The sequence below is a fragment of the Elephas maximus genome, chromosome 17 (assembly GCF_024166365.1).
Source record: "Elephas maximus indicus isolate mEleMax1 chromosome 17, mEleMax1 primary haplotype, whole genome shotgun sequence".
Lineage (NCBI taxonomy): Eukaryota > Metazoa > Chordata > Mammalia > Proboscidea > Elephantidae > Elephas > Elephas maximus.
Window position 1 is genome coordinate 5,414,163 of NC_064835.1, and position 27,079 is coordinate 5,441,241.

Sequence of the window (27,079 nt, forward strand, 5' to 3'; positions counted from 1 at the left end):
GTGGCGCGCGGCCTGCCGGGAAACGGAGTCTCGCGGGGCCCAGTCTCCCTGCACGGAAGGCGAGACTTGCACTACAACTCCCAGCAGGCCCCGCGCCAGGCCGATAGTGGGATTTCTACGGTGTCCCACAGTTGCATACTGTGCGGAGACGCGTTTTACTCCTCAGCAATTTTCGAATAGTTTGACGCTTCCCGCCCGTTTTTCACTAGAAGAAATGAAATGTTTTTATCTAATAACCAGTCCTAACTGGACCTTTCTGAACTTCAGAATGCTTCTCTATGAAATTATCTAGCTGGAAGACCCAGCGAGTCCATCTCAATGGTTTGTTTTTTTTGTTTGTTTCTTAAGTATTCATTCACTCACTGATCCGCAGTGTCTGTTAGAGTCTATAGGAAGGGTGCCTTCTGCAATTGTGCAATGAAGTGGCGTCAACCCATTATATGTAAAAGGCTGCCTATAATTGCACTCCTTTTATATTAAAAAACAAAAAATTATATCTACGTACATGTATTGTTAGGTGCGGTCAAGACGATTCCGACTCATAGCGACCCCATATGACAGAGTAGAACTGCCCCATAGGGTTTTCAAGGCTCTAATTCTTACAGAAATAGAGTGCCACATCTTTCTCCCACAGAGCGGCTGGTGGGTTCCAATTGCCCGACTTTCGGTTAGCAGCCAAGCACTTTAACCACTGTGCCACCAGGGCTCCTTGGTGGCACAGCGGTTAAGAGCTCGGCTGCTAACCAAACTGTTGGCAGTTTGAATCCATCGGCCCTGTGTGGACCAGAACAAGACACTTCCCACTTTTCTTCGGAGATTACAAATCAATATTATCAAAAGCTTTTTAAAATTAAGTTTCATTATGTAAATCTATCACATACTGAGAAATGTTCACTATACTGTGTATAGGATGAGTCCAGTGTTAAAAATAAATAGATGCTGGTATGTACGCAGAGATAAAGAATGTACACCAAATTATATCTCTGAGTGATGGATTTACGGTGTTTATTTTCCTCTCTTTGTCTGTGTTTCTATTTTTCTGCAATAAACATGTACTGCTTTTGATAATAACTAAAAGGTTATCTTTCAGTGTTTTTTTTTTAGGCATCTTGTGAGGGTTGACCCCAAATAGATGCTGGCCATTTAAAAAAGGTCCCTGCCAATTTTAAATGTCTGTGGGATAATCCACTTAACCCTAGTAAGGCAAGGGCAGCTTCCTGTGCCTCAAGCAAAGGAAGTGAAACTAGGGTTGACGAAGAAGTCCTGTCCACCTCATTTTGAATTTCAATGCTGTTAATAATAAATGTCTGGAAACCCCGGTGCTGTAGTGATTAAGAGCTACGGCTGCTAATCAAAAGGTCAGCAGTTAGAATCCACCAGGCACTCCTTGGAAACTCTATAGGGCAGTTCTACTCTATCCTGTAGGGTCACTATGAGTCAGAGTAGACTCAACACCAGTGGGTTTTGGTTTAATAATAAATGTCCAGTGAAGAAAATGGGTCTGCAGATGGAATTCCTGAAAACTTGTTTTACAGGTTATTAAGCACCTACTTAATTAATTAAAACTTGATTAATTAAATTAATTAATTTAAAACTTAATTAATTAAAATTAATTAAACACCTACTAGGAAACCCTGGTGGCGTAGTGATTAAGTGCTATGACTGCTAACCTAAAGATTGGCAGTTCAAATCCGCCAGGCGCTTCTTGGAAACTCTATGGGGCAGTTCTACTCTGTCTTATAGGGTCGCTATGAGTCAGAATCGACTCGACGGCAATGAGTTTTTATGTGGCAACCACTGTGCCAGGCCTGGAGGTCCAAAACAAATGAATAATTACAGGAAAATATGATAATTGCGGAGGTAGATGAAGGGTGGATCCAGATTTTGTGGTTCCTAAAAATAATAATAAATTTTTATTATTTTTTTACATATGGAGCCCTGCTGGTGTAAAGGTTAAGAGCTCAGGCTGCTAACGAAAAAGTTGGCAGTTCAAATCCACCAGCCACTCCTTGGAAACCCTATGGAGCAGTGCTATGAGTCAGAATCAGCTCCATGGCAATGGGGTTTAAACTTTTATAAGTGGTAGAGACACTCTTTAAGAAAAAGAAAATAACAAAAACAAAATTAGGTCCAGACTTTGGAAGGGGCCTGTGCAAGTAAGGTAACCTGAAGCTTAATCTGTCTCTGAGGAAAGTGCAAAGGAAGAGGAACACCAAGTCCTGACTGAGTCAGAAAGGCTTCAACAGCAAGGGTGAATCTGAATGGAAACTCAAAGGAGGCCCCATTTTGAGATTGAAATTCTGGGATCTTCCTCCAAGAAACTGATCCATACATACCCACAAACACAACTGCGTGAGCTACCACCCCTGGGCAGAGAGACCACCAGATAAGGTGTTAACTGTTCCTAAGTTTCAAGGAAAAGATAGGGAAGAACCAGGGTTAGACTGAGGAAGAAGAAAGAGAGCACAGAATGGAGTTGGACTGTCACACTTCAACGCTCAGTGCATACAGGAATGAATGAATACTTGAATGGTGAAAACAAATTAATAAAGGAATGGGTTCTGCTTTCCCTCACTAAGCCACCTTCCTTTGTAGTTCACCCGTACTATGACTTATATTTCTCCCAAATTCCCAGATTTTCACAATTATCAGGAAAGGGCTCTACAGAAAAGATGAGGAAATAAGGAGCTATGTCTGAAAGAATTCTTCTTGACCTATCATGGCTCACGTACATGTGGGCATACTTGTACACAGGAAGTAAAGTATGAAGCACACAGATCTGTATGGGTGTACTACAAGCAGACAGTTTTTCCAAGAATGCATAATATTTTGCCATTGTGTTGATTAGTACATTTGGTTGTTATAAAAGCAGCAGAAGGAGTCAACAATTTGAAAGAGCATCTAGTTTGCTTCAAAATCATATGAAGGCGGGGTAGGGGAGTGGTCGGTAGGGGTATGGATGAAACCAGATTGGTATGAGTGTGTAATTTTTGAGACTGGGTTGTGGGACATGGGATTTCTTTATACAATTTGCTCTACAGTTACTATATTTTTACGAAAATAACGTGCACCTTCTGTGTTTGCTAGGCGGACCTTCCCCTCTAGGTATTTTTGTAAGCAAGCTATGCTTTTTTTTTTTTTTTTTTAACAGCAACATGTGGAAGAGGATTGGCACGGCTGCCTCAAAGGCCTCAAAGGGCCAGCAAACGAACGCAGAAGGCACCATTATTTGTATAAAACTACAGTATATATGTTCGAAATTTTCTGTAATAAAAAGTAAAAGAAAAGAAGAACATCCCAGATGATCCTGCTCGCCTCCCTCCACCCCCATGCCATGTGATATTCACTGGTATACCAGGCTGCTTAGATGCTGAGACATCAGCCAGATGAAGCCAAGATACTTCTTTCTCTTCTCAGATGCTCCTGCCTGCTGGCTGGCCGACACCTTTGCTTTCACTTTGTGGTATACCACAGATATGCAGTAGGTTAAAATATGAATAGGGTGAGCATATTGGTCAAATGTGTATGTCTTCAATATAATAAATCCAGGTTTTCTTCTCTTGCTCTAAAGTCTAGCCTTCCTCCTCATGCTGTGTCACCACTGTGTAGGAGCCAGATGGGAGTGATCGCTGCTGCAGCCTTGGGGGCAAGAACATGAAATGTCAAAGTTCAAGCCACCTGGCTCAAGTCTTGGATCGGTTGCTCACCAGTTGGGGAATCTTGGCAAGCTACGTAACATGTGCCTCGTGGTGGTGGTATGAAAATTAAATAAGGATAAAGTAACTAGCTCAAAGTCTGGCATTTAGCAGTGCTCAATAAGTGCTAATTATTTCCTTTCCTGTCAAAACGTGCTTTTTGGCAGAAGCAGCAAACAGGAATGGAAGCTGGTATATTTATAGCTGCTGTCCTAGCAGCCACAGGAGCCTGAAAAGGGAGAATTTCCCTCTTGGTATATTCTGGGCCTGAGCCTGCATTCCTTGAGTTGGGGGATGTTTAATTTTCTTTAAATAACATTTGTGGTTTTTTCTGCTTACAAAAATACTAAATGATGACTTTAGAAAATTTGTAAAATACAGATAAACACATATAAGGAAATAAAAAAACACCCACAATCCTACCAACAGATATAACCATGGTGAAATACTGTGTATGTATTGAGATATATATATAGAGAGAGAGAATAAGTCCCCGGGTGATGCAAACAGCTAACACTCAACCGCAAACCAAAAGGTTAGAGGTTTGAGTCCACCTGACAGCACCTTGGAAGAAAGACCTGGCTATCTACTTCCAAAAAAATCAGCCTCTGAAAACCCTATGGAGCACAGTTCTACTCTGCCACACGTAGGGTCACCATGAGTCACAATGGACTGGACAACAACTGGTACATATGTGATATACATATATATATACATGCATACTTATAAAACCCAAAAGCCAAACCCACTGCCATCGAGTTGATTCCAATTCATAGCAACCTTATAGGGTTTCCAAGGCTGTAAATCTCTACAGAAGCAGACTGCCACATCTTTCTCAATGTACATGTATATATATATATACACACTTTTTTAATGAAAATGAAATTGTAGTATACATAGTATAGTGTTTGGTTACCTGCTTTTTTCACATAAGAACATATCAAAAACATTTTTCATGTCATTAAAATTTCTTCTACAGGCTCACTTTAAAATGTTTGCCTAGTATTAACCAAAATTTAACAAATTTTCATAAATCTGTGTATATTCAAAATAAATTAGGGTAAATTCCTGGAGGTAAGGTGCTGTGTCAAAGTTATGCATACATTAAAAAAATATGAAACTGGTAGCCATATTGCCCTCCGGGAAGATTATATCAATGTACATTCCAAACAACATTATTGTTGACAATCTCAGAGCTAGGGAGTGATTTTTAACTTTAAGTTTAGTAATTTATTCATCAAATATACATTGATGGCTTACTGTATGGTTGTTTGCCTCCAGGCGACCCTCCCGAAGAATCCACACGCACTTCTGACCTTGGGCACACCTCCTAAACCCAAAATTACCAAATTCATGGCACCTGCCTCAGCCAGAAACTGAAACAAGAACCCTCGCCACATGTGAGAGACCTTCCACTCAAACCTTCCCCAAAGCACTCCCTGCTAACCAGTCACCGAGCCACCCCGTCCTCCATTTCTTTCTGCCTCTCCGGGAACATCAGCTATGACCTGGTATTTCCATGGGAAAGTCCAGCTCGGTGGACTGCTCCTCTCCCTCCTTGGATGGGTCTGCTCATCTGTCACTACGGTCCTGCCCCACTGGAAGACTCAAAACCTGGAACTGAATGAAATGGAGACCCAAATGATGGGGCTTTGGGAGGTCTATGTGAATCATGAGGAAGTTGCCACTGTGTGCAAGGCCTTCGAGTCCTTCTTGCCTCTGCTCTAGGAGCTCCAGGTATCCTGGATCCTCACAGTAGCCTCCAATGCATTAGGACTATTGGGGCTTCTGCTGTCTGGCTTTGGGTCCTAATGCTTCCAGTTTCACAGGATCGGAGGGGTATTGAAGAGGTGGTTTTCCTCCTAGGAGGGGCTTTGGAGGCATCAGCTTCAGCCACTACCCTCTTTCCAGTCTTCTGGGTGGCCCACACTACGATTCAAGCTTCTTGGATAACAGCATACCTCAGATTTTGCCTCGGTGGGAGTTTGGAGATGGCGTTTACATAGGCTGGGCTGCTGGTATTTTCCTTGGCAGACTATTCATCTTCTCCTCCTGTCTGGGGAAAGAAGTTGTGTCCTCTCTCTGGATGGCTGGTCTCACCATCCAGTGATCCAGCAGATGACTCAGATGTCACCATCCATCTAACACCAGGACCTAGGAACTTGGTGATCTAGGACTAACCTGGGCCAAGGAATCTCTTATATAGGGAGTGCCAGTAGAATCCTTTCTCTTCCTTACTCTTCGTCACTCTGTACCTGTTTGTTTCTTTGGGGCGGTGGTGGTTACTGTCCTACTTGTTAATAATTTGATTGTGTTGGGCTCTGGTGATATGATGATCCTAATTTCAAAATGAAAAAACAAGGCACAGTGTCTTAAAAAGATGTTCTTGTGATTTGAAATTTTATTTATATAAAAATGTATTGAAACTCTAACATTGATTACATACTTGATCCTTTTATTACAACCCATACCCGTTGCCATCAAGTCGATTCTGACTCATAGTGACCCTATAGGACAGAGTAGAACTTCCCCCATAGAGTTTCCAAGGAGCACCTGGTGGATTCGAACTGCTGACCTTTTGGTTAGCAGCTATAGCACTTAAGTACTATGCCACCAGAACTTCCTTTTATTATTAGGGAAAAGAAAATATTTTACAAAACTACAGCCATCATGGAACTTCTAGTGTGAATAGTCACTGAATGAATGTATAGATAGAAAAGCTGAAGAAGATGCCTTGCCAAATGAAAATGAATCATTGGCCCAGAATAGCGCCTTGTTGAAGCTCAGGATAGGAACTCCCTTCAAGTCCATTTTCGGCCTCAGGAACACAATTTGAAAGGGAGCTTTTTTTTTATGTGGTAGATTCTTACTATCCCCAAGGGTAGATGCATTCTTATTTCTGCTACGTCATGAGGCTGTGAATGGTCTGCTGTGTCTTCCCAGCTCGAAGGTAATAGTAGCAGTGAGAATAAGTGGTAAGCCAAAAAGACCAAACTAAACCCAGTACCATCGAGTATATTCTGACTCGTAGAGACCCTTAGGACAGAGTAGAACTGCCCCGTAGAGTTTCCAAGGAGTGCCTGGTGGATTTGAACTGCCAACCTTTTGGTTAGCAGCAGTAGCACTTAACCACTACGCCACCAGGGTTTCCTGGTGACAGTAAGTGGTAGGGTGACTAAATGTTCCAGTTTTCCGGGACTGAGGGATTCCTGGGACTCAGAAATTTTCGTGCTAATAGTAGGAAAGCCCCAGGCAAACTGGGATGAATTGATCATTGCAGAGTAGCTGTGCCCAAATACTGCTTGGTGCGGATATGTATGTGAAGAGAGATATCAACTTTTCAGAGATGTTTTTTATCATGCGCATATAAACCCCTTAATTTTTTACCCAAATGTCAGTGGACCCACAAGGCTGTGGCTACAAAGTTTCTAATTACAATAGCTCAATTTCCTTTTCTTGCCCCACCTGCACCAACAGGTGCCTGACAAGCCCAACCCAGGTCCTCCTGGGGCATTCTGTGAGACCTGAAGGAGGAGCCTCATGCTTGCTGATAAATCTGTCTGCTGGCTGAAATCACCCACAGTGTCCACCCTGTTCCTCTCACCACAACCTGCCCCGCCCCCTTAACTAGTTGAAGAAGAGTCACCATTGGGCCTTCCAACAGTTCCCACAGGAAAACAGCTAAGGGTGACGGGTCCCAATGTGCCCAAATAGGTCACTTCTCCAGCTTCAGGAATAGCTGGATTCCCTGCAGAACTGGGAAGGTTCCTCCCTCCCCAAGCTGGTGCTGCACTTGGTCAGCTGAGCTCTGAGGCTGCTCTGTTGTGCATAGAGCCCCACAATGCTTCTCGCCTCTCGATAAAATAGCCCTGACGTCTTCCGGTAGCCACTACTCAAGCAAGAATACACACATCTCCAAGAGTAAATGAGTGTGCCAATGCCGCACAGTCCAAATCCCTCCTTAGAAAAGTAACTTTTCCCCCCTGAGTAAATGGAGTCTGCAGAAGTGCAAATTTCTCTTCAGCAACTCTTATCTTCTCACCAGAGCAGATTTCTCTAGGAGCCAGTTCCTCCAGAAAACTTTCCGTTTGTGAAATTAACTTTACATTCACAAATCCAAATGGCCCTTAGGTAAATAAATTTCTAAGTTCAAAGGGACAGATTGCATCAAAGTTGTGTTCTGCTCTTCTTTCTTAAATCACAAAACTGCTTCCAATATCTGTTGTTTCAGCTACTCCTTTTCAACAAAGTTGAGTAAAATTTGGGTCAAATTTCAATCAGGGGTGAGACTCAAATTTCCAAATGTTTTCCCTGGTCCCACAATATCTACAAGAAGGAGCCATTTCATCATTCATCTGTCTAATCACTTATTCACTCATTTAGCAAATATTCAAGCACCTACCAAATGCCAACCACTGTGCTTTGAACCAGGGATACAAATGGTAAACAAGACAGAATTTATCCCTGGCCTTCATTCAGACAAGCATGGAAAACGAATATTAATCTGAAAATCAAAGATAAATGTAAATTGTGACTATGTATGACAAACTTTACAAAAGAAAAGTACTTGGTCCTATAAAATCATGCAACAGGAGAAATTTTAATCTAGTCAGAGAGTGGTGGATGGAGTACCTGTAATGGTTAATGTTACGTGTCAGCTTGGCTAGGCCATGAATCTCAGTGATTCAGCAAATATTACGTAATCATTCCCTAATTTGTGACCTGACATGAGCAGCCAATCAGTTGAAAGGGGAATTTCCTTGGGGGTGTGGCCTGTATCCAATATATATGGATATTCTGGCAAAGCTGGCTCTTCCTCTCAATCCTGCATCTAACTCATCATCCTCTGACCTCCAGTTATTGGGACGTGCGCCAGCAGCCTGCTACCTGACCTGCAGGTTTTGGGATTCACCAGCTCCTGCAACCCCATGAACCAGCAGCCTGCTGTCTGACCTGCTGTTTTGTCAGCCCCTGCAACCACATGAGTCAGGAGGTGCCTCCAGCCTGATGCCTGACCCACAGATTTGGGAATTGCCAGCCTCCACAACTGCATGAACCATTCCTTTGAAATAAATCTCTCTATATATATATATTTTTATATATATATTTAGGACCGTGGTAGCACAGTGCTTAAGAGCTCAGCTGCTAACCAAAAATCAGCAGTTCAAATCCACCAGCCACTCCTTGGAAACTCTATGGGACAGTTCTACTCTGTCCCATAGGGTAACTATGAGTTGGAACTGACTTGATGGAAACGGCTTTGGTTTTTTGGTGTATATATTTGTATATGTGTTTCACTGATTTTGCTCCTCTAGTGAACAGAGCCTAAGACATTTCGTTCTAAACCAAAAACCAAACCTGTTGCTGTCGAGTCAGTTCCAAATCATAGTGACCCCACAGGGCAGAGCAGAACTGCCCCATAGGGTTTCCATAATGACCCCACAGGGCACAGTAGAACTGCCCCATAGGGTTTCCATAATGTCCCCATAGGGCAGAGCAGAACTGCCCCATAGGGTTTCCAAGGAGCGGCTGGTGGATTCAAACTGCTGACCTTTTGGTTAGCAGCCAAACTCTTAACCACTGTGCCACCAGGGCCCCAAGAGTGGTTCTAGAGGAACAAAATTGTAAGGATGAGTTTTCTGAATTGGTCCTCAAGTCTGGCTAGTCTTAAAATTGCTGATGACTCAGCCTCTAGTAGTAAAGAGGACACTCACTACTAATCCATGGCATCAGGTGGCAATAGAAATACACAAAATATCACCACCATTGGATCAAATATTTGTGAAAGACAAGAAACCAAACCAGCGTCTTATTGCCAGAGTGGCTGAATTACAACACCAACTGAGTTCTAAACCTTGAATAATGTCTGAAGTAAAGTGAGACCATTGATTGAGAACAAATGGGACCCTGAAACTTGAGATGGGGACAAATGGGCAGATAATCAGGAAGCTAGGGACACTGAGCCCCTAAATTCCACTGAATCACTCCTGCCGACAGAACAAGCCCACTGACTCCCATCTGAAGAGATTACTCCATCTTTGTCAGGTAAACCACCCACCCCAGTAAAACCAATTACCCTCCATCCCCATTTGATGAGATTAACCCAGCTGTGTCTGAAGAGTCTTTGTCTGAGATATCACCTGAGGCAGCGCCTGGGGCATTGCCTGGGGCATCGTCTGAGGCAGATGCCTTACAAGACGTTGCTGAATGTCCCTAGGACTCACCACCACCATCCATTTTTGCTTCAAGATCTATGACTAGACTTAAATCCCAGTACGCACGAAGAGGTGAAGTATGACCCGTGGGGAGGGACGGTACACTCTGAAAGAACTGCTTGTTTTTTCTAATATATACAAACATAAACCTGGGGAATATTTGCAGAAATGTCTATAAGAGTGTGGGGTAATGGTGCAAGGAATGTAAAGTTGGATAACCCTGAGCTTATTGATTTGGGCCCACTAAGCATAGATTCTTCACTCAATATTTCAGCCTGAGAGGCTAGAAAAAGATCTAATACTTTACTTGGTTGGTTCCCTGAAACATGGATTAAGCGGTGGCCTACGCTAAATCAAGTTGAAATGCCAAAACTGCCTTGGTATATTGCAAAAGAAGTTATCCAAAAGTTTAGGGAAATTGGCATATTAGACTGGATTTATCAGGCTGGGAAACCCTGGTGGCATAGTGGTTAAGTGTTACGGCAGCTAACCGAAAGGTCGGCTGTTTGAATCCACCAGGCACTCCTTGGAAACTCTATGGGGCAGTTCTACTCTGTTCTGTATGGTCACTAATCTGAATCAACTTGATGGCAATGGGTTTTTGGTTAGGTTATCAGGTTGGACCCAGAGACCCATTCATGATCAGAGGACATACCTTTCACCTCATTGGTGAGGAACAAATTTGTGAAGGGAGCCCCAGCATCCTCAAAGACTACAGTAATTACTATTTTATGACTTATGATGTTGGCTACTTAGTCATGGTGTCTCTGGGAGTGAAACAGATGGAAAATGTATTAAATATTTACTTGATCTGTACAAGGGGAAGAATTCTAGGTCAAGTGAATGGCAATCTAACTTGAATTGCCAGAATAGAAAGTCATAGCCCCTCAATCAATTCCCAGCCTTCAGCCAGTTTACAGACCCACGACCCCTTGAATAAAGGGGAGGCCAGGTCCCCTTGAGGAAGAACCCCACTACGCGGCCAAAAATTTATACTATTAATCTTTCTTGCAGTCTTCTCCAAATGGATCTATGCCTTTTTCAAGAGTGACTGTTCATTGGGGAAAAGGAAATAATCGGACCTTTCAGGGATTGCTGGACACTGGCTCTGAAATGACACTCATTCCAGGAGAACCAAAATGTCGCTGTGGCCCACCAGTCAGAGCGGGGGTGTGTGGAGGTCAGGTTATCAATGGAGTCTTAGCTCAGGTTCATCTCACATTGGATCCCTGAACCCATCCTCTAGTAATTTCCCCAGTTCCAGATGCATAATTGGAATACACATACTCAGCAACTGGCAGAACCACCACACTGGATTCCTGAAATGTGGAGTAAGGACTATTATGGTAGGAAAAGCCAGGCAGAAGCCATTAGAACTGCTCCTACCTAAACAAACAAACAAACAAACAAAACCTGTTGCCATCAAGTCAATTCCGACTCATAGTGACACTATAGGACAAGGTAGAACTGCTCCATAGGGTTTCCAAGGAGTGTCTGGTGGATTCGAACTGCCAACATTTTGGTTATCAGCCAGAATCTTAACCACTGCGCCACCAGATTTTTCTAAGAAAATAGTAAACCAAAAACAATACTGCATTCCTGGAGGGACTGCAGAAATTACTGACACTATCAAGCACTTGAAGAATGCAGGAGTGGTCATTTCCACCGCATTCTCATTCAACTCCCCTATTTGCCCTGTGCAAATAACAGATGTATCTTGGAGAATGACAATGGATTATTGTAAACTTAGCCAGGTTGTGACTCCAACTGAGCTGCTATTCCAGATGTGGTTTCATTGCTTGAGCAAATCAATACATCTCCTGGTACCTGGTACACAGCTATTGACCTGGCCAATGCCTTTTTCTCAATTCCAGTTTCAAAGGATCACCAGACACATTTTGCCCTCAACTGGAAAGGCCAGCAATACCCCTTCACTGTTTTTTGTCCTACCTTAGAGGTATATCAACTCTCCAGCTCTATGTCATAATTTAGTCTGCAGGGATATTGATCGCCTTTCCCTTCTACAAGATGTCACACTGGTCATTACATTGATAATATTATGCTGAGTAAACCTAGTAAGGAAGAAGTATCAATAACTCTAGACTTATTGGCACATTATTTGCATGCTAGAGGGTGGGAAATTAATCCAACAAAATTCAGGCACCTTCTGCCTTGGTGAAATTTCTAGGGGTCCAATGGTGTGGGACATGTCGAGATATTCCTTCAAAAGTGAAGGACATGTTTTTAAAGCTGGCCCTCCTAAAAAGGAGGCACAATGTCTAGTGGGCCTCTTTGGATTTTGGAGGCAATGTATCCCCCATTTGGGTATGCTACTCTGGCCTATTTAACAAGTGACTTGAAAAGCCGATAGTCTTGAGTGGGGTCTAGAGCAAGAGAAGGCTCTACAACAGGTTCAGACAGCTGTGCAAGCCGCTATGCTATTTGGGCCATATGATCTGGCTGATAAATGATCCTTGAAATGTCAGTGACAGATAAAGATGTTTGGAGTTTTTGACAGTCTCCTATTGCTAAATCACAGCTCAGAGCCTTAAGATTTGGCAGAAGCTCTACCACTCCTGCAGATAACTACTCTTCTTTTTGAGAAACAGCTTTTGGCTTGTTACTGGGCCTTAGTAGAGACTGAACGCTTAAGTATGGGCTACCAAGTCACCATAAGGCCTGAGCTACCTAATGAACTGGGTGTTGTCTGACCCACAGAGTCATAAAGTTGGAAATGAACAGAAGCACTCCATCATTAAATGGAAGTGGTATATGTGAGATAGGGCTTGAGAAGGCTCTGAAGGAAGTTACGTGAGGAAGTTCTCCAAATGTCCACAGCCCCCACTTCTCTCACTTTACCTTCCTTCTCCCAGTCTGTATCTATGGCCTTATGGGGAGTTCCTTATGATCAGTTGACATAGGGAGAGAAAACTCGAGGCTGGTTTACAGGTGGCTGTATGTGATATGCAGGTACCACTCAGAAGTGGACAGAGGCAGCACTGTAGCCCCTTTCTGGGACCTCCCTGGAGAACAGTGGTGAAGCGAAATCCTCCCAGTGGGCAGAACTTCAAATAGTGCACCTGGTGTTTTCATTTTACTGGGGAGGAGAGATGGCTAGATGTGTGATTGTATACTGATTCATGGGCTGTGATCACTGGTTTGTGTCTGTATGGTCAGGTACTTAGAAGGAACATGATTGGAAAGTTGGTGCTAAGGAGGGATGGGGAAGAGAGTGGATAGACCTTTCTGGGTGGGCCAAAGAAGTGAAGATATTTGTGTCTCATGTGAATGCTCACCAGAGGAGGATTTTAACAATCAAGTGGGTAGGATGATGAGTTCTGTGGATATCAGTAAGCCCCTTTCCCCAGCCACTCTTGTAATTGTCCAATAGACTTATGAACAATGTGGTCATGGTGACAGAGATGGAGGTTATGCCTATGGTCAGCAACATGGACTTCCACTCACAAAGGCTGACTCAGCTACAGCCACTGCTGAGTGCCCAGTTTGGCAGAAGCAGAGATCAACACTGAACACTTGATATGGTACCATTCCTAAGCGGCAATCAGCCAGCAACCTGGTGGCAGGTTGATTATATTGGATGACTTCCATCATGGAAAGGGCAGCATTTGTTCTCACTGGGATAGACTCTTACTCTGGATATGAATTTGCCTTCCCTGAACACAATGTTTCTGCCAAAACTATCATCTGTGGATTTACAGTATGCCTTATCCACTGTCATGGTATCCCACCCAGCATCGCCTCAGATCAAGAAATTCACTTCACAAAAAATGAAGTGCACTTAACCATGGGCATATCGAGATATTCCATGGGCCCATGCTCATGGAATTCAGTGGTGTTAACCATGTTCTCCATTATACTGAAGCAGTTGGTTTTATAAAATGATGGAATGGCCTTCTAAAGACACAATTACAGCACCTGCTAGGTGGCAATACCTTACAGGTTTGAGGCAATGTTCTCCAGGAGGCTGTATATGCTCTAAACCAGCATTCAATATATGGTGCTGTTTTCCCACAGCCAGGATTCATGGGTCCAGAAATCAAGAGGTGGAAATGGGAGTGGAACCACTCGCTATTACCTCTAGTGGTCTACTCACAAACTTTTTGCTTCTTGTCCCTGCCACCTTATGCTGTGTGGCTCTAGAGGTCTTAGTTTCAAAGAGAGGAATGCTCCCACCAGGACACACATCATGGATTCTACTGAATTGGACGTTAAGAATGCCACTAGGCTACTTTGTGCTCCTCATGGCTCTGGATCAACAGGCAAATAAAAGTGTTACCATATTGGCTGGTGTGATTGATCCTGACTATCAAGGGGAAATCGGATTGATATTACATAATGGAGGTAAAGAAGAGTATGTCTGGAATACAGGAGACCCCTTAGGACATCACTTAGTACTACTGTGCACTGTGATTAAATTCCATGGAAAACTACAGCAACCCAATTCCAACATGACTACTAATGGCCCAGACTCTTCAGGAATGAAGCTTTGGGTCACTTCACCAAGCAAAGAACCATGATCAGCTGAGGTGCTTGCTGAGGGCAAAGGGAATATGGAATGGGTGATGAAAGAAGGTAGTTTTAAATACCAGCTATGAGCACATGACCAGTTGCAGAAACAAGGACTGTAGTGTTATGAGTATTTCTTCTTTGTTTTGTTATACTGTATGCACGTGTGTGTGTATCTTTGTTTTCTTTCCTCCCTTATTCTGTTACTTATTATACAATGTTCATTTTCTTGCCTTCCTTTATTCCATTACTTACTATAAAATATAAGATGTAAACACGGCTAGTGCTTTTTTGGTCGCATGCATGTTAGTTGTACCATGTTAGACACAAGGATGACTTCATAATTGTCCTGAGTCAGAGGTTGTGTATGGTTTAAGGAGATGTGTACAGGTGCCAGTTTGGCAAGAGGTGGACTGTAATGGTTAATATTATGTGTCAGCTTGGCTTGGACATGATTCTCAGTGGTTTGACAGATGTTTATGTAATCATCCTCCATTTAGTGATCTGTTGTGAGCAGCCAATCAGCTGAAAGGGGAATTTCCTTGGACATGTGGCCTGCATACAATATATATGGATATTCTGGCGAAACTCACTCTCTTGATCCTACATCCAACTTGTCATCCTCTGGCCTCCGGTTCTTGGGACACAAGGCAGCAGCCTGCCGCCTGACTTGCAGATTTGGGGATTTGCCAACTCCCACACCCCTGTGAGCCAGAAGTCTTCTACACAAACTGCAGTTTTTGGATTCGTAAGCCTCTGCATCCACATGAGTCAGGAGAAGCCTCCAGCCTGATGTCTGACCCACGGATTTGGGACTTGCCAGGCTCCACAACTGCGTGAGCCATTCCCTTGAAATAAATCTCTGTATATTTATATATATGCTTCACTGGTTTTGTTCCTCTAGATAACCCAGCCTAAGACACTACCCCAAAACCAAACCAGTTACCATTGAGTTAATGCCAACTCACGGCAATCTCATGTGTGTCAGAGTAGAGTTTATGCTCCACAGGGTTTTCAATGGCTGATTTTTTGGAAGTAGATCACCAGGCTTTTCTTCCAAGGTGTCCCTGGGTGGACTTGAATTGCTAACCTTTCAGTTAGCAGTCAAGTGTGTTAACCATTTGCACCATCCAGGGACTTCCGTATGTACCCTAAAGAAGTGAGAGCTGGCTAAAAGCTGAGGGATGGATAGCAGTTATAAATGAAGAGGTGAGAATATGTATAAAATGAGGCTGACAAAATATGCTGGAGTCAGACCTTGCAGGGCTTTATAGACCACGTTAAGGAGTGTTGCCTCTATTCTCAAGGGCCATGAGGAGCCAAGCTTGTGGCCTAGGAATAAGAACTTAGCCCTAGTTAATTGCAGCAGTAACTACTCCCCTGTTTCTAATACCTTGTCCCTGTACAGTTTCCCTATCACACAGTTGTGTTGGGTTTAAGAGTTTACAAAGCACTTTCACATGTCTTGATAGTTTCATCTACATATCCTGAAAGCTTTTTGAGGTTAAGAGAGCAGATACAAGGCTTGCTAATAAGGAAATTTGAATTCAGAGAATTTAGGCAACATGTCCATGTATATCTGGGATTACTTAGCTGAGCCAGGACTTGAACCCATGGTTTTGAAGCCAAGATTTTTGCACCTATCCTGCTGCTTCATGGTGGATGGGTTGCCTCAACCATCCTCTAGACCACAGGCAAAACTAGCACTGAAGCACAAGACAAAAACAAAGATCTATAAAGGAAAACCTTCTCATTTGTGCTTATGTTGAAGTCCAGTCTTTGTTGCCAGATGGTTCACCTGCTCCTGCTGGTGGTTTGCAGCCCTCATCCTAATCCCATGGTTGCAGGCACTGTGGTGACATTTTTTCATCAGCATAGGATTATGACTTCCTCTGCAAAATAATGACTATAGCAAACTAAGGATTTAAGAAAATATCCTGTCTTCCGAACTCTCCTGATAAAGGGCACAAAGGCAATTTTTAAAAAATGGGGGTGGTCCAAGAGACAGAAAGGGCCACATAAATCAGAGACTCCATCAGCCTGAGACCAGAAGAACTAAGATGGTGCCCAGCTACAACCAATGACCGCCCAGACAGGGAACACAACAGAGATTTCCTGATGGAGCAGAAAAATAGTGGGATGCAGACCTCAAGTTCTTATAAAAAGACCAGGCTTAATGGTCTGACTGAGACTAGAAGGACCCCAGAGGCCAAAGTCCCCAGACCTTCTGTTAGCCCAAGACAGGAACCATTCCCAAAGCCAACTCTTCAGACAGGCATTGGACTGGCCTATGAGACAGAAAATGATACTGGTAAGGCGTGAGTTTCTGGCTCAAGTAGACACATGAGACTATGTGGGCAGCTCCTGTCTAGAGCAAAGATGAGAAGGCAGAGGGGGGCAGAAGCTGGCTGAACGGACACAGGGAATAAAGGGTAGAGAGGAGGAGTGTGCGGTCTCATTAGGGGGAGAGCAACTAGGAGTACATAGCAAGGTGTATACAAATTTTTGTATGAGAGACTGACTTGATTTGTAAACTTTCACTTAGAGCACAATAAAAATTAACAAACAAACAAAGAAACCAAAATGAGAGTGGGCTGCGAACTGTTGGTTTCATATAGGAAATGGCCTCTCTTCTCCAGGAGGGCATGGCACCTGCGTACTAGTGAGAATCTGCTTTTAGAGAGTCCGAGGAGGGAGATGCTGCTCACCTAAAACTGCCGCTGTTTGTATCCACTTGCTCTGCAGGGGAAATCATGAGAAATAAAATAGAGTTAAATCTTAGCTTCAACCCAGCTTTTCCTCCTATAGATTTGTGGCAACTTATTCTAACATTAAAAACAGTTATTTATTGTGGTTCCAAATGGAGAGGTAAGTGGTCATGTGTACTAGAAACAGAAAGAGACGTAAATCCATCAATATTTCAGATCAAAAGCTTTTATTACCCACAGAGCATTGGACACACTGAATTTGATACAGTTAGAATTTGATGGGGCTCAGTACTATCGTTGTCACTTATCTGCCTCTTTTTTTTTTTTTTTAACTGTTAAAATATGGCAAAGGAAAAGGTTGCTGTGGAGTTGATTTTGACTTGTGGCAACCCCACGTGTGTCAAAGTAGAACTGTGCTCCACAGGGTTTTCAACAGCTAATTTCTTTCTTTTTTTTTTTTTTTTAATTGCACTTTAGTTGAAGCTTTACAGGGCAAACTAACTTCTCATTAAATAATTACTACATTTTTTTTTTGTGACACTGGTTGTCAACCACACAACACGTCAACACTCTTCCCTTCTTGACCTTGGGTTCCCCGTTACCAGCTTTCCTGTCCCCTCCTGCCTTCTCTTCCTCGCCTCTGGGCTGTTGGGCCCATTTAGTTTCATTTTGTCTCATGGGCCTGTCTAATCTTTGGCTGAAGGGTGATCCTCAGGAGTGACTGAGGTCGTGCTCACTCATCATTACTGAGCTAAAAGGGTGTCTGGGGGTCTGGTCTTTTTTTTTTTTTTTTTTAGCTGGAATTTTGTTCTACATTCTTCTCCAGCTCTGTCCAGGACCCTCTACTGTGATCCCAGTCAGAGCAGCAGGTGGTGGTAGCCGGGCACCATCTCAGTCTGGTGGAGGCTGTGGTAGCTGTGGTCCATTAGTCCTTCGGGCTAATTTTTCCCTTGTGTCTTTAGTTTTCTTCATTCTCCCTTGCTCCAGTCACGGTGACACCAGTGGAGTATCTTAGATGGCCACTCAAAAGCGTTTAAGACTCTAGACACTACTCACCAAAGTAGAACGTAGAACATTTTCTTCATAAACTCTGTTATGCCAATTGAGCTAGATGTTCCCTGAGACCATGGTCCCCACAGTCCTCAGCCCGATAATTTGGTCCCTCAAGGAGTTTGGACGTGTCTATGGAGTTTCCACGACCTTGCCTTCATTAAGTTGTGCTGGCTTCCCTGGTATTGTGTACTGTCTTACCCTTCAACAATGGCTGATTTTTTGGAAGTAGATAGCCAGGCCTTTCTTCCCAGGCCCCTTTGGGTGGACTCGAACTTCCAATCTTTCAGTTAGCAGCTGAGAACTTTAACTGTTTGCACCACCCAGACACGTTAATTGGCATGGATGACTTTTATTCAACAGGGAGTTGCAAGGAAGGGCAAGGAATAAAGGAAGGAAGTGGTCCCTCTTCCCACTGTAAGGGGGAAGAGGGACCACTACAGTGGGGAGAGAGATACCAGAACTGTGTCTGAATACCACTCCTCTGAGACACAGGACTGTGAGGTTTTTAAAGATAGTTAATGGTGGGCTGGATGAGTGACATACTGAGGTTGCAGTCAGGGCCAGCTTGCTAGGAATGTTTTCTTATGATAAGGCCACCCCAATCCTGGGAAAGCCAGGGGGAAGTAGAGAGGAAGCTAGGAAAGGGGAAACCAGTTATTCAGAGTCACTCAGTAAGTCTTGGTCAGTGCTTTGCAATAAACCCTGCAGTTTTCCAGAACATAAAATGCTGGGGGGATTTCCTTAACAGAACAAAACAAAACAAAACAAAAACCATTGCCATCGAGTTGATTCTGACTCATAGTGACCCTATAGGACAGAGTAAGTAGAACTGCCTCATAGGGCTTCCAAGGAGTGGATGGTGGATTTAAACTGCTGAACGTTTTGGTTAGCAGCCGAATACTTACCACTGCGTCCCCAGGACTCCTCCTTAACAAAGGGTTTGGATGAAATTCAGCCTTATCAGTCCTCACCCCTTCTTCATCATGAACAACCTAGAGGGATTATAGATCCCTTGGTTGGGGTAAAGCAGGGTTTAAGAAATAGTCTCTTGAGGAGTCTTGTTGGCATTGTCTGCAAAGTCAGTTGAACCATCTGTTGATGTGGTGGCAAAGTTCAGTTGCTCCAGTGCTGGGCATCTTAACATAGCGATGTCTAAAATGAAAAATATTAATATAAAAGCTTATATTACAGTTGAAGAGTCTGGTGAATGAAAATCTTTCTTTTATGCAGCACTGCTCATTGAGTTTCTTGAACTTAGATATAGGTGCTCTTGATGATGTTTTCTAGCCCCGGTTACAACTCTTATAAGGGCATAAATGGCCTGAGCATTTTACTGGACTTTCTTAATGACTCAGACAGCGGCTTGTCCAGAGAGAAATTCAGCCCATGCACGGTCTGCAAGGGTGATGAGTTCTTTGAAGTACATCTCAGATCATCAGGACTTAAAGAACCTGCTGCAAGACAGGGTGTCAGTAAAGATCAATGTAGTCAAGTTTCAGTTCTCCGTGATTTCAAGTCAGAACTTTGCCTGACAATGTCACCATTAGGGGTTGAGGCATTTTAGGAGGTCTCTATGAAAATATTCATCTGTTAGCCATCTGGTACAGATGGCCTTTGAGGCTAGGGCAGAACTCTTCAGGGAATGCAGCATGGGCTAGACACATTTTGGGAGTGAAGCCTGAACAGTTACGTGGGTTCCTGGCCAGGAGACGTGTTTTAGCAGCCAGGGTAAGATGATGAGAAACTCAGAGTAGGGAAATAGTTGTTTGCAGTCACTGGTCTACAACAGGGAACTGAAAGCTGGAGTTCACGTGCCACACTACCAATTGAAGGATTTTTGTTTCCTCTTAACCCCATCCATGTTTATAGGACATGGAATGGACTTTTCCGCTACCCCAGAATTTTAATTGAAGCCTCAAAGCTGAGTTCCAGGGTGATCTGTGCCTCACATTCTAAAGGAAGGGGCTCACCACATTGCTGCCAGTCTTGCTAAGAGGTGGCCAGATTGGGGTCAGTCTTTAGCCCCAATATCCTTTGTGACAGAAGTACACAGATTTACTAGGGGAGGATCCCTTGAAGAGAATTCCTAACAGTTGGGAGTATTGCAATGTTCTCCACTCTTCCCTGTGAGGAATAGGATGGAGATAGACCCCAAGAGAAAAACTCAGACCAGAGACCAGTAGCTTAAACCAACTCCATCCCACCCCTGCTAAGCTTCAGAAACTCTTTCAGCCCAGTCCCGCTGCCACCAAGATGGAGCCCAAGGAAGTGCCTGTGATGTGGAGACACAGAGGAAGATGCCTGACTACCCCTGGTGCAGTCTGAAGGTAGGAGGCTGGCTGCAGTGCAGCATGGCAGCAGTCCCTGCACTTCTGCCTTTTATTGGGGGCAAGAATGGCATTTTCCCACAGCCCAGATGGATGCTGGGAAGGCAGGCTGTGGAATTCTTTTGAATAGACTTTGTTCCACAGCACCGTTGGAGGAGGTGAATGACTAAAACAGGAACTGAGAGAGATTGTAAAAGGTCAACCAGAAAGTCCAAAAATTTTCTTTCACACCAGGGAATGGGGTGTGGAGGTTTTCTACAGGGTTCTCTGAACAGCCCGCAAAAAATGACCCACACAAGACCTAATAATTGGATTCCTGCTGTAACAAAAGACATTTGAGAGCCAAGGGAGTATTACAAAAAGCACTCGCTATTTATAAAGAAAGTATGTCTTTCGCCTTCTTCCTCCATAAACCCTCCTTCCCCAGACTCTAGGGGAGCCAGAAGTTCACAATGGCATGGGGAACAAAGCAGTGAGACTGAAAGAACATTCTAAGACTCTCTCCATACTGCTGGTCCTTGAACTTCAGGGTGATGGCTGGACTAAAGGTAGGGGATAAGCAGCGGAGTGAATGAGTGAGCTTTTGATTACATTGGTCTGGACTCCATAACTCTGCAACAATAATTGTGATTTAATACTTTTGAACACGACAATAAAGTTATGAGTTCTTCCTGAAATGCAGTCAAGGGGCAGGTAGGGGATATTCAAAAGATCATATTGGAAGACAGCAGGGAAAACAAAAATAAAGCTGTTGACACATTGTGGCTTATCAAGTTCAGGCCATTTAGTAAAAAGATTACAGAAAAAAAAAATTATCTAAAATGAGAAAAGAACCAGAAGAGCTATGATAACTTCTATATCCAGCACAAACCCTATTATTTCTCCAATAACATCTCTCTTCCAGCTAGATTGGCCCATATGCACAAATCCACTTGGTAGAGGTCCATAACCCGTGGATCTCTACTTTATGCACCAATAACTGAGAACGCACCTCTGGGACCTATGCAGACTGTACAACCCTTGAAGCTCTTGCTCTGTGACAAATCCTTGTGCAAACTGCCATCTGGAACTGTATTACACTGAGTCACTGCTACACATATTGTCTCCTTTAACCCTTAAAATGTCACTAGCCAAAACCCAAACCCGTTGCCGTGGGGTGAGTCGATTCCAACTCATAGCAACCCTGTAGGACAGGGTAGAACTTTCCCAAAGGTTCTTAGTCATCTAGTGCTTCTGTGACAGAAATACCACAAGTAGATGGCTTTAACAAAGAGAAATTTATTTTCTCATGTCTACCCACTGTCTAGTAGGTTACAAATCCAAAATTGGGGCGTCAGCTCCAGGGGACAGCTTTCTCTCTCTGATGGCTTTCTGGAGGAAGGTTCCTTGTCATCAATCTTCCCCTGGTTGAGGAGTTTCTCTGAACCCCAGGTCCAAAGAACGTGCTCTGCTCCCAGCACTGCTTTCTTAGTGGTTGGAGGTCTCCCTGTCTCTCTGCTGGTTTCTCTCTTTTATATCTCAAGAGATTGATTGCCTCAAGGCACAATCCAATTCTGTAGATTGAGTCCTGCCTCACTAACACAACTGCTGTCCATCCTCCCTCATTAACACCATAGAGGCAGGGTTTACAACGTATAGGAAAATCACGCAATACCTGGAATCATGGCCCAGCCCAATTGATACATATATTTTTTGAGGGACATAATTGAATCCATGACAGGTTCCAAGGAGCAGCTGGTGGATTGCGAATGTTGACCTTTTGGTTAGCAGCCGAACTCTTAACCACTACACCACCAGGGCTTCTAAAATGTCACTAGTAGGTAAGTTATTTCCCTGTTTCATAGACCAGGAAAACAGGTCCAGCCAGTGCTTGAACTCAGATGTTTCAGATTCCAATGACAATATTCTTTCCATGGAGCCACATCTTTTAAGAAACATGCTGATTCAGCAGTGATGTCTAAATCAGCAAAGTTGTAGAACTGTTTAATAAGTTCTGGCTATTCTTTAAGCAAGGACAGACAGCATGATTTAGTGAATGACTCTGCTACTTTTAGGTCACCACTGGGAATTCTGTCCTTGCTGTTAAAATCAAAGTGCTAATTTGGGAAGACCACCTCCAGCATGCAGTGATACCTGCAGCCCACCTATAGAAAACTGGCCACCGCACCAAGAACACTTAATACCACAACCAGCACACATCTAATTTTCAAAGCACACTACTGGACATTCCTAGCTATCACTTTTATGCCAGTTTATCAATTTCCAAGTTATCTAAATTCTTTAGCTGGTTTCTATACTCTCCTTCTACTCAAAATTAATATTACCGTTCATTGCTTATTATCACATATTCCTGTCCTCAGGGCGTAGCAGGAGCAACCTGAGCGGATCTATTTTGAGACAGGAGACCAGGTTTCAGCCCTGCCTGATCCATTCCTTGAGCAGATTCCATTCATCTATCTATAAACGGCCAATGAGCTAACACAATAAGGAGGCTGACAGCGCATCGAAACTAGTCAAAACCTAATGGCCACGGCAGCACTTGGACAATCAAAGCAAGTCTGCTAAGAAGGGGAGGCACAGAAAAACCTTCAAGGTTCTCTCTTAATTCAGTTTCATTCTGACTTGTAGCTGATTAACATGTCAATTTAATGTTTAATGACTTAAAGAGAATGTGGAGAAAGTTTTTAAACATTCAGGAAGAGTAAGGTAATGAGTGAATAGCTAAAAAAAATTGAAGCTGTGAAATAATCTGAAGGGTTTATGGTAATTAACCACGATTCCTCTGTTGGTTCATCGTACTGCCGTGGCTTGCATGTTGCTGTGATGCTGGAAGCTCTGCCACCCTTATTTCAAATACCAGCAGGGTCACCCATGGTGGACAGATTTCAGTGGAGATTCCAGACTATGACAGACTACGAAGAAGGACCTGGCGGGCTACTTCTGAAAAAACTGGCCAGTGAAAACCTTATGAATAGCAGCAAAACATTGTCTGATATAATGCTGGAAGATGAGCCCCTCAGGTTGGAAGGCACTCGAAATACAACTGAGGAAAAGTGTCTCTTCAAAACAAGAGTTGACCTTAATGACATGGATGGAGTAAAGTTTTTGGGACTTTCACTTGTTGATGTGGCAAGACTCAAAATAAGAAGAAACAACTGCAAACAACCATTAATAATCGGAATGTGGAATGTATGAAGTATGAATCTAGGAAAATTAGGAGTTGTCAAATTGAAATGGAACTCATGAAGACTGATATTCTAGGCATTAGTGAGCTGAAAGACTGGTATTGGCCATTTCGAATGGGACAATCATATGGTCTACTATGCTGGGAATGACAAATTGAAGAGGAATGGCACCACATTCATCATCAAAAAGAATATTTCAAGATCTATCCTGAAGTACAACACTGTCAGTGCTGGCATAACATCCAATCGCTTAAAAGAAAAACCAGTTAATACAACTATTGTTCGAATTTACGCACCAACCACTAAGGCCAAAGATGAGGAAATTAAAGATTTTTACTAACTTCTGCAGTCTGAAATTAATCATACCTGTAATCAAGATGCATTAATAATTACTGGTGATTTAAATGTGAAAGTTGGAAACAAAGAAGATCAGTTGTTGGAAAATAAGGCCTTGGTGACAGAAATGACACCACATAGAATTTTGCAAGACCAACACCTTATTCATCGCAGATACTTTTTTTCAACAACAAAAAACAGCAAGTACCCATGTGGCCCTTGCCAGACGGAATACACAGGAGTTAAATCAACTGTATCTATGGAAAGACAGGATGGAAAAGCTCAACGTCACCACTTAGAACAAGGCCAGGGGCCAACTGTGGAACCGACCATCAATTGCTCATATGCAAGTTCAAGTTGAAGCTGAAGAAAACTAAAACAAGTCCACAAGAGCCAAAGTATGACCTAAGTATATCCCACCTGAATTTAGAGACCATCTCAAGAATAGGTTTGACGCATTGAACACTAATGACTGAAGACCAGATGAGTAGTGGGATGACATTGAGGACATCATACAAGAAAGCAAAAGGTCATTAAAAAGTCAGAGAAGAAGTGAAATACCAAAATGGATGGCAGAAGAGACTATGAAAACTGCCCTTGAACACAGAGTAGCTAAAGCGAATGGAAGAAATGATGAGGTAAAAAGCTGAAAAGAAGGTTTCAAAGGGCACCTCAAAAAGATGTGGTAAGGTAGTGTAACAAAATGTGCAAAGACCTGGAGATAGAAACCCAAAAGGGGAGAACACGCTCGGCATTTCTCAGGCTGAAAGAGCTGAATCAAAAAATTCAAGCCTCGAGTTACAATACTGAAGGAATCTATGGGCATAATATTGAACAAAGCAGGAAGCATCAAAAAAAGATGAAAGGAACACAGAGTCACTATACCAAAAAGAATTGGTTGACATTCAATCATTTCAGAAGGTAGCATATAATCAAGAACCGACGGTATTGAAGGAAGAAGGCCGAGGCACACTGAAGGCACTGGCAAAAAACAAGCCTCCAGGAATTGATGGAACACCAACTGAGATGTTTCAACAAACAGAGGCAGCACTGGAGGTGCTTATTCGTCCATGCCAAGAAATCTGGACGACTGCTACCTGGCCAACTGACTGAAAGAGATCCATATTTGTGCCCATTTCAAAGAAAGGTGATCCAATAGGATGTGAAAATTATCAAACAGTATCATTAATATCACACATTCGTATCAAAAACAGTTGCAGCAGTACATTGACAAGGAACTGCCAGAAATCCAAGCCATAATCAAAAGAGGACGAGGAAGGAGGGATATCATTGTTGATGTCAGATGGGTCTCGGCTGAAAGCAGAGAATACCAGAAAGATGTTTACCTGTTTCATCGACTATGCAAAGGCATTCAACTGTGTGTATCATAACAAATTATGGATAACATTGCAAAGAATGGGAATTCCAGAACACTTAATTGTTCACATGAGGAACCTGTACTTTGAACAAGAGGCAGTCATTCTAACAGAACAAAGGTATACTGTGTGGTTTAAAATCAGGAAAGGTGTGCATCGGGGTTATATCCTTTCACCAAATGTATTAATTTTGTATGCTGAGCAAATAATCTGAGAAGCTCGACTATATGAAGAAGAATGCAGCATCATGACTGGAAGAAGACTAACAACCTGTGATATGAAGATGACACAACCTTGCTTGCTGAAAGAGGACTTTAAGAACTTACTGATGAAGATCAAAGACCACAGCTTTAGTATGGATTACACCTCAAAGAAAACAAAATTCCTCACAACCGGACCAATAAGCAACATCATGATAAACGGAGGAAAGACTGAAGTTATCAAGATTTCATTTTACTTAGACAGACAATCAACGACCATGGAAGCACCAAAGAAATCAAACGACGTTATTGCATTGGGCAAATTTGCTACAAAAGACCTCTTTCTAATGTTAAAAAGCAAAGACGTCACTTTGAGGACTAAGGTGTGCCCGACCCAAGCCATGGTATTTTCAATCATCTCAGATGCCTGTGAAAGCTGGACAGGAAGGATGATCAAAGAACTGATGCCTTTGAATTATGGTGTTGACGAAGAATACTGAATATAATATGGACTGCCAGAATGAAGTCTGTCTTGGAAGATATAAACCCAAGAGTGCTCCCTGGAAGCAAGGATGGTGAGACTTCATCTTATGTACTTTGGACCTGGAGAAGGGCATCACGCTTGGTAAAATAGAGGGTCAGTTAAAGAAAGACCCTCAAGGAGATGTATTGATACAGTGGCTGCAACAAGGGGCTCAAGCATAGCAACGATTGTGAGGATGGTACAGGACCAGACAGTGTTTCATTCTGTTATGCATCGGATCACTATGAGTCAGAACCGACTCTACAGCATCTAATAACAACATGGTAATTAAATGAAGGGCTATCAAGAAAATAATAAATTTTTCTCTATCTCCCTGAAAATTGAGTTTAACTTTATAACATGAGAAATGTGCAGAAGATACATTTACTTGGAAAGTATGAAAGCCTATAAATTATCATTGAGGGAGGTTCTAGAGACTTTTTACAAAATCCTAACATAATATTCAGAGTGTTGATGACAAAGGAAAAGCCACTTTCTTAGGAGACATAAAAGTTCTATGAAGGAATGGTTCTCAGTTGTGGCTGTGTATCAGAATCACCTGTGATGCTTTTTGAACATGAGCCTGTCAAAAGCCCCAGCCCAAATCTAACAAATCATTCACTGTCTTCAGGGTTAGGCCCTGAGCAGCTGTTGCTTCTTTAAAGTGACACAGCTGATTCTGGACTGGCAGGAACGTTAAGGACCACTGCTAAAGAGCTTTGGGGAAAAAGCAGAGAAAAATAAGGGCAAAAGACGGTTCTCAGAAAAGACTAAATAAAGCCCTGGCAATACTAATCAAAAATAAAAGCCAAGAGGATACAATTTAGCCGGTATTAGTAATGAGAAGGGAGACATCACCACAGTTCTGTCATTGAAACACACACATACACAAGGCTATTATGAACTTTATGCCAATAAAGTTGAAATTTTAGGT

General features: G+C 42.9%; 1 protein-coding gene across 1 annotated transcript; it reads left to right on the top strand.

Moving 5' to 3' along the window:
• Positions 1–5,069: 5,069 nt before the first annotated feature.
• Positions 5,070–5,877, top strand: CLDN25 (claudin 25). The gene is given in 3 exon segments (XM_049857549.1): positions 5,070–5,544; positions 5,547–5,633; positions 5,636–5,877. Coding segments are annotated over 3 exon segments (603 nt in total). The 5' UTR covers positions 5,070–5,198; the 3' UTR covers positions 5,806–5,877.
• The last annotated feature ends 21,202 nt before the right edge of the window (positions 5,878–27,079 follow it).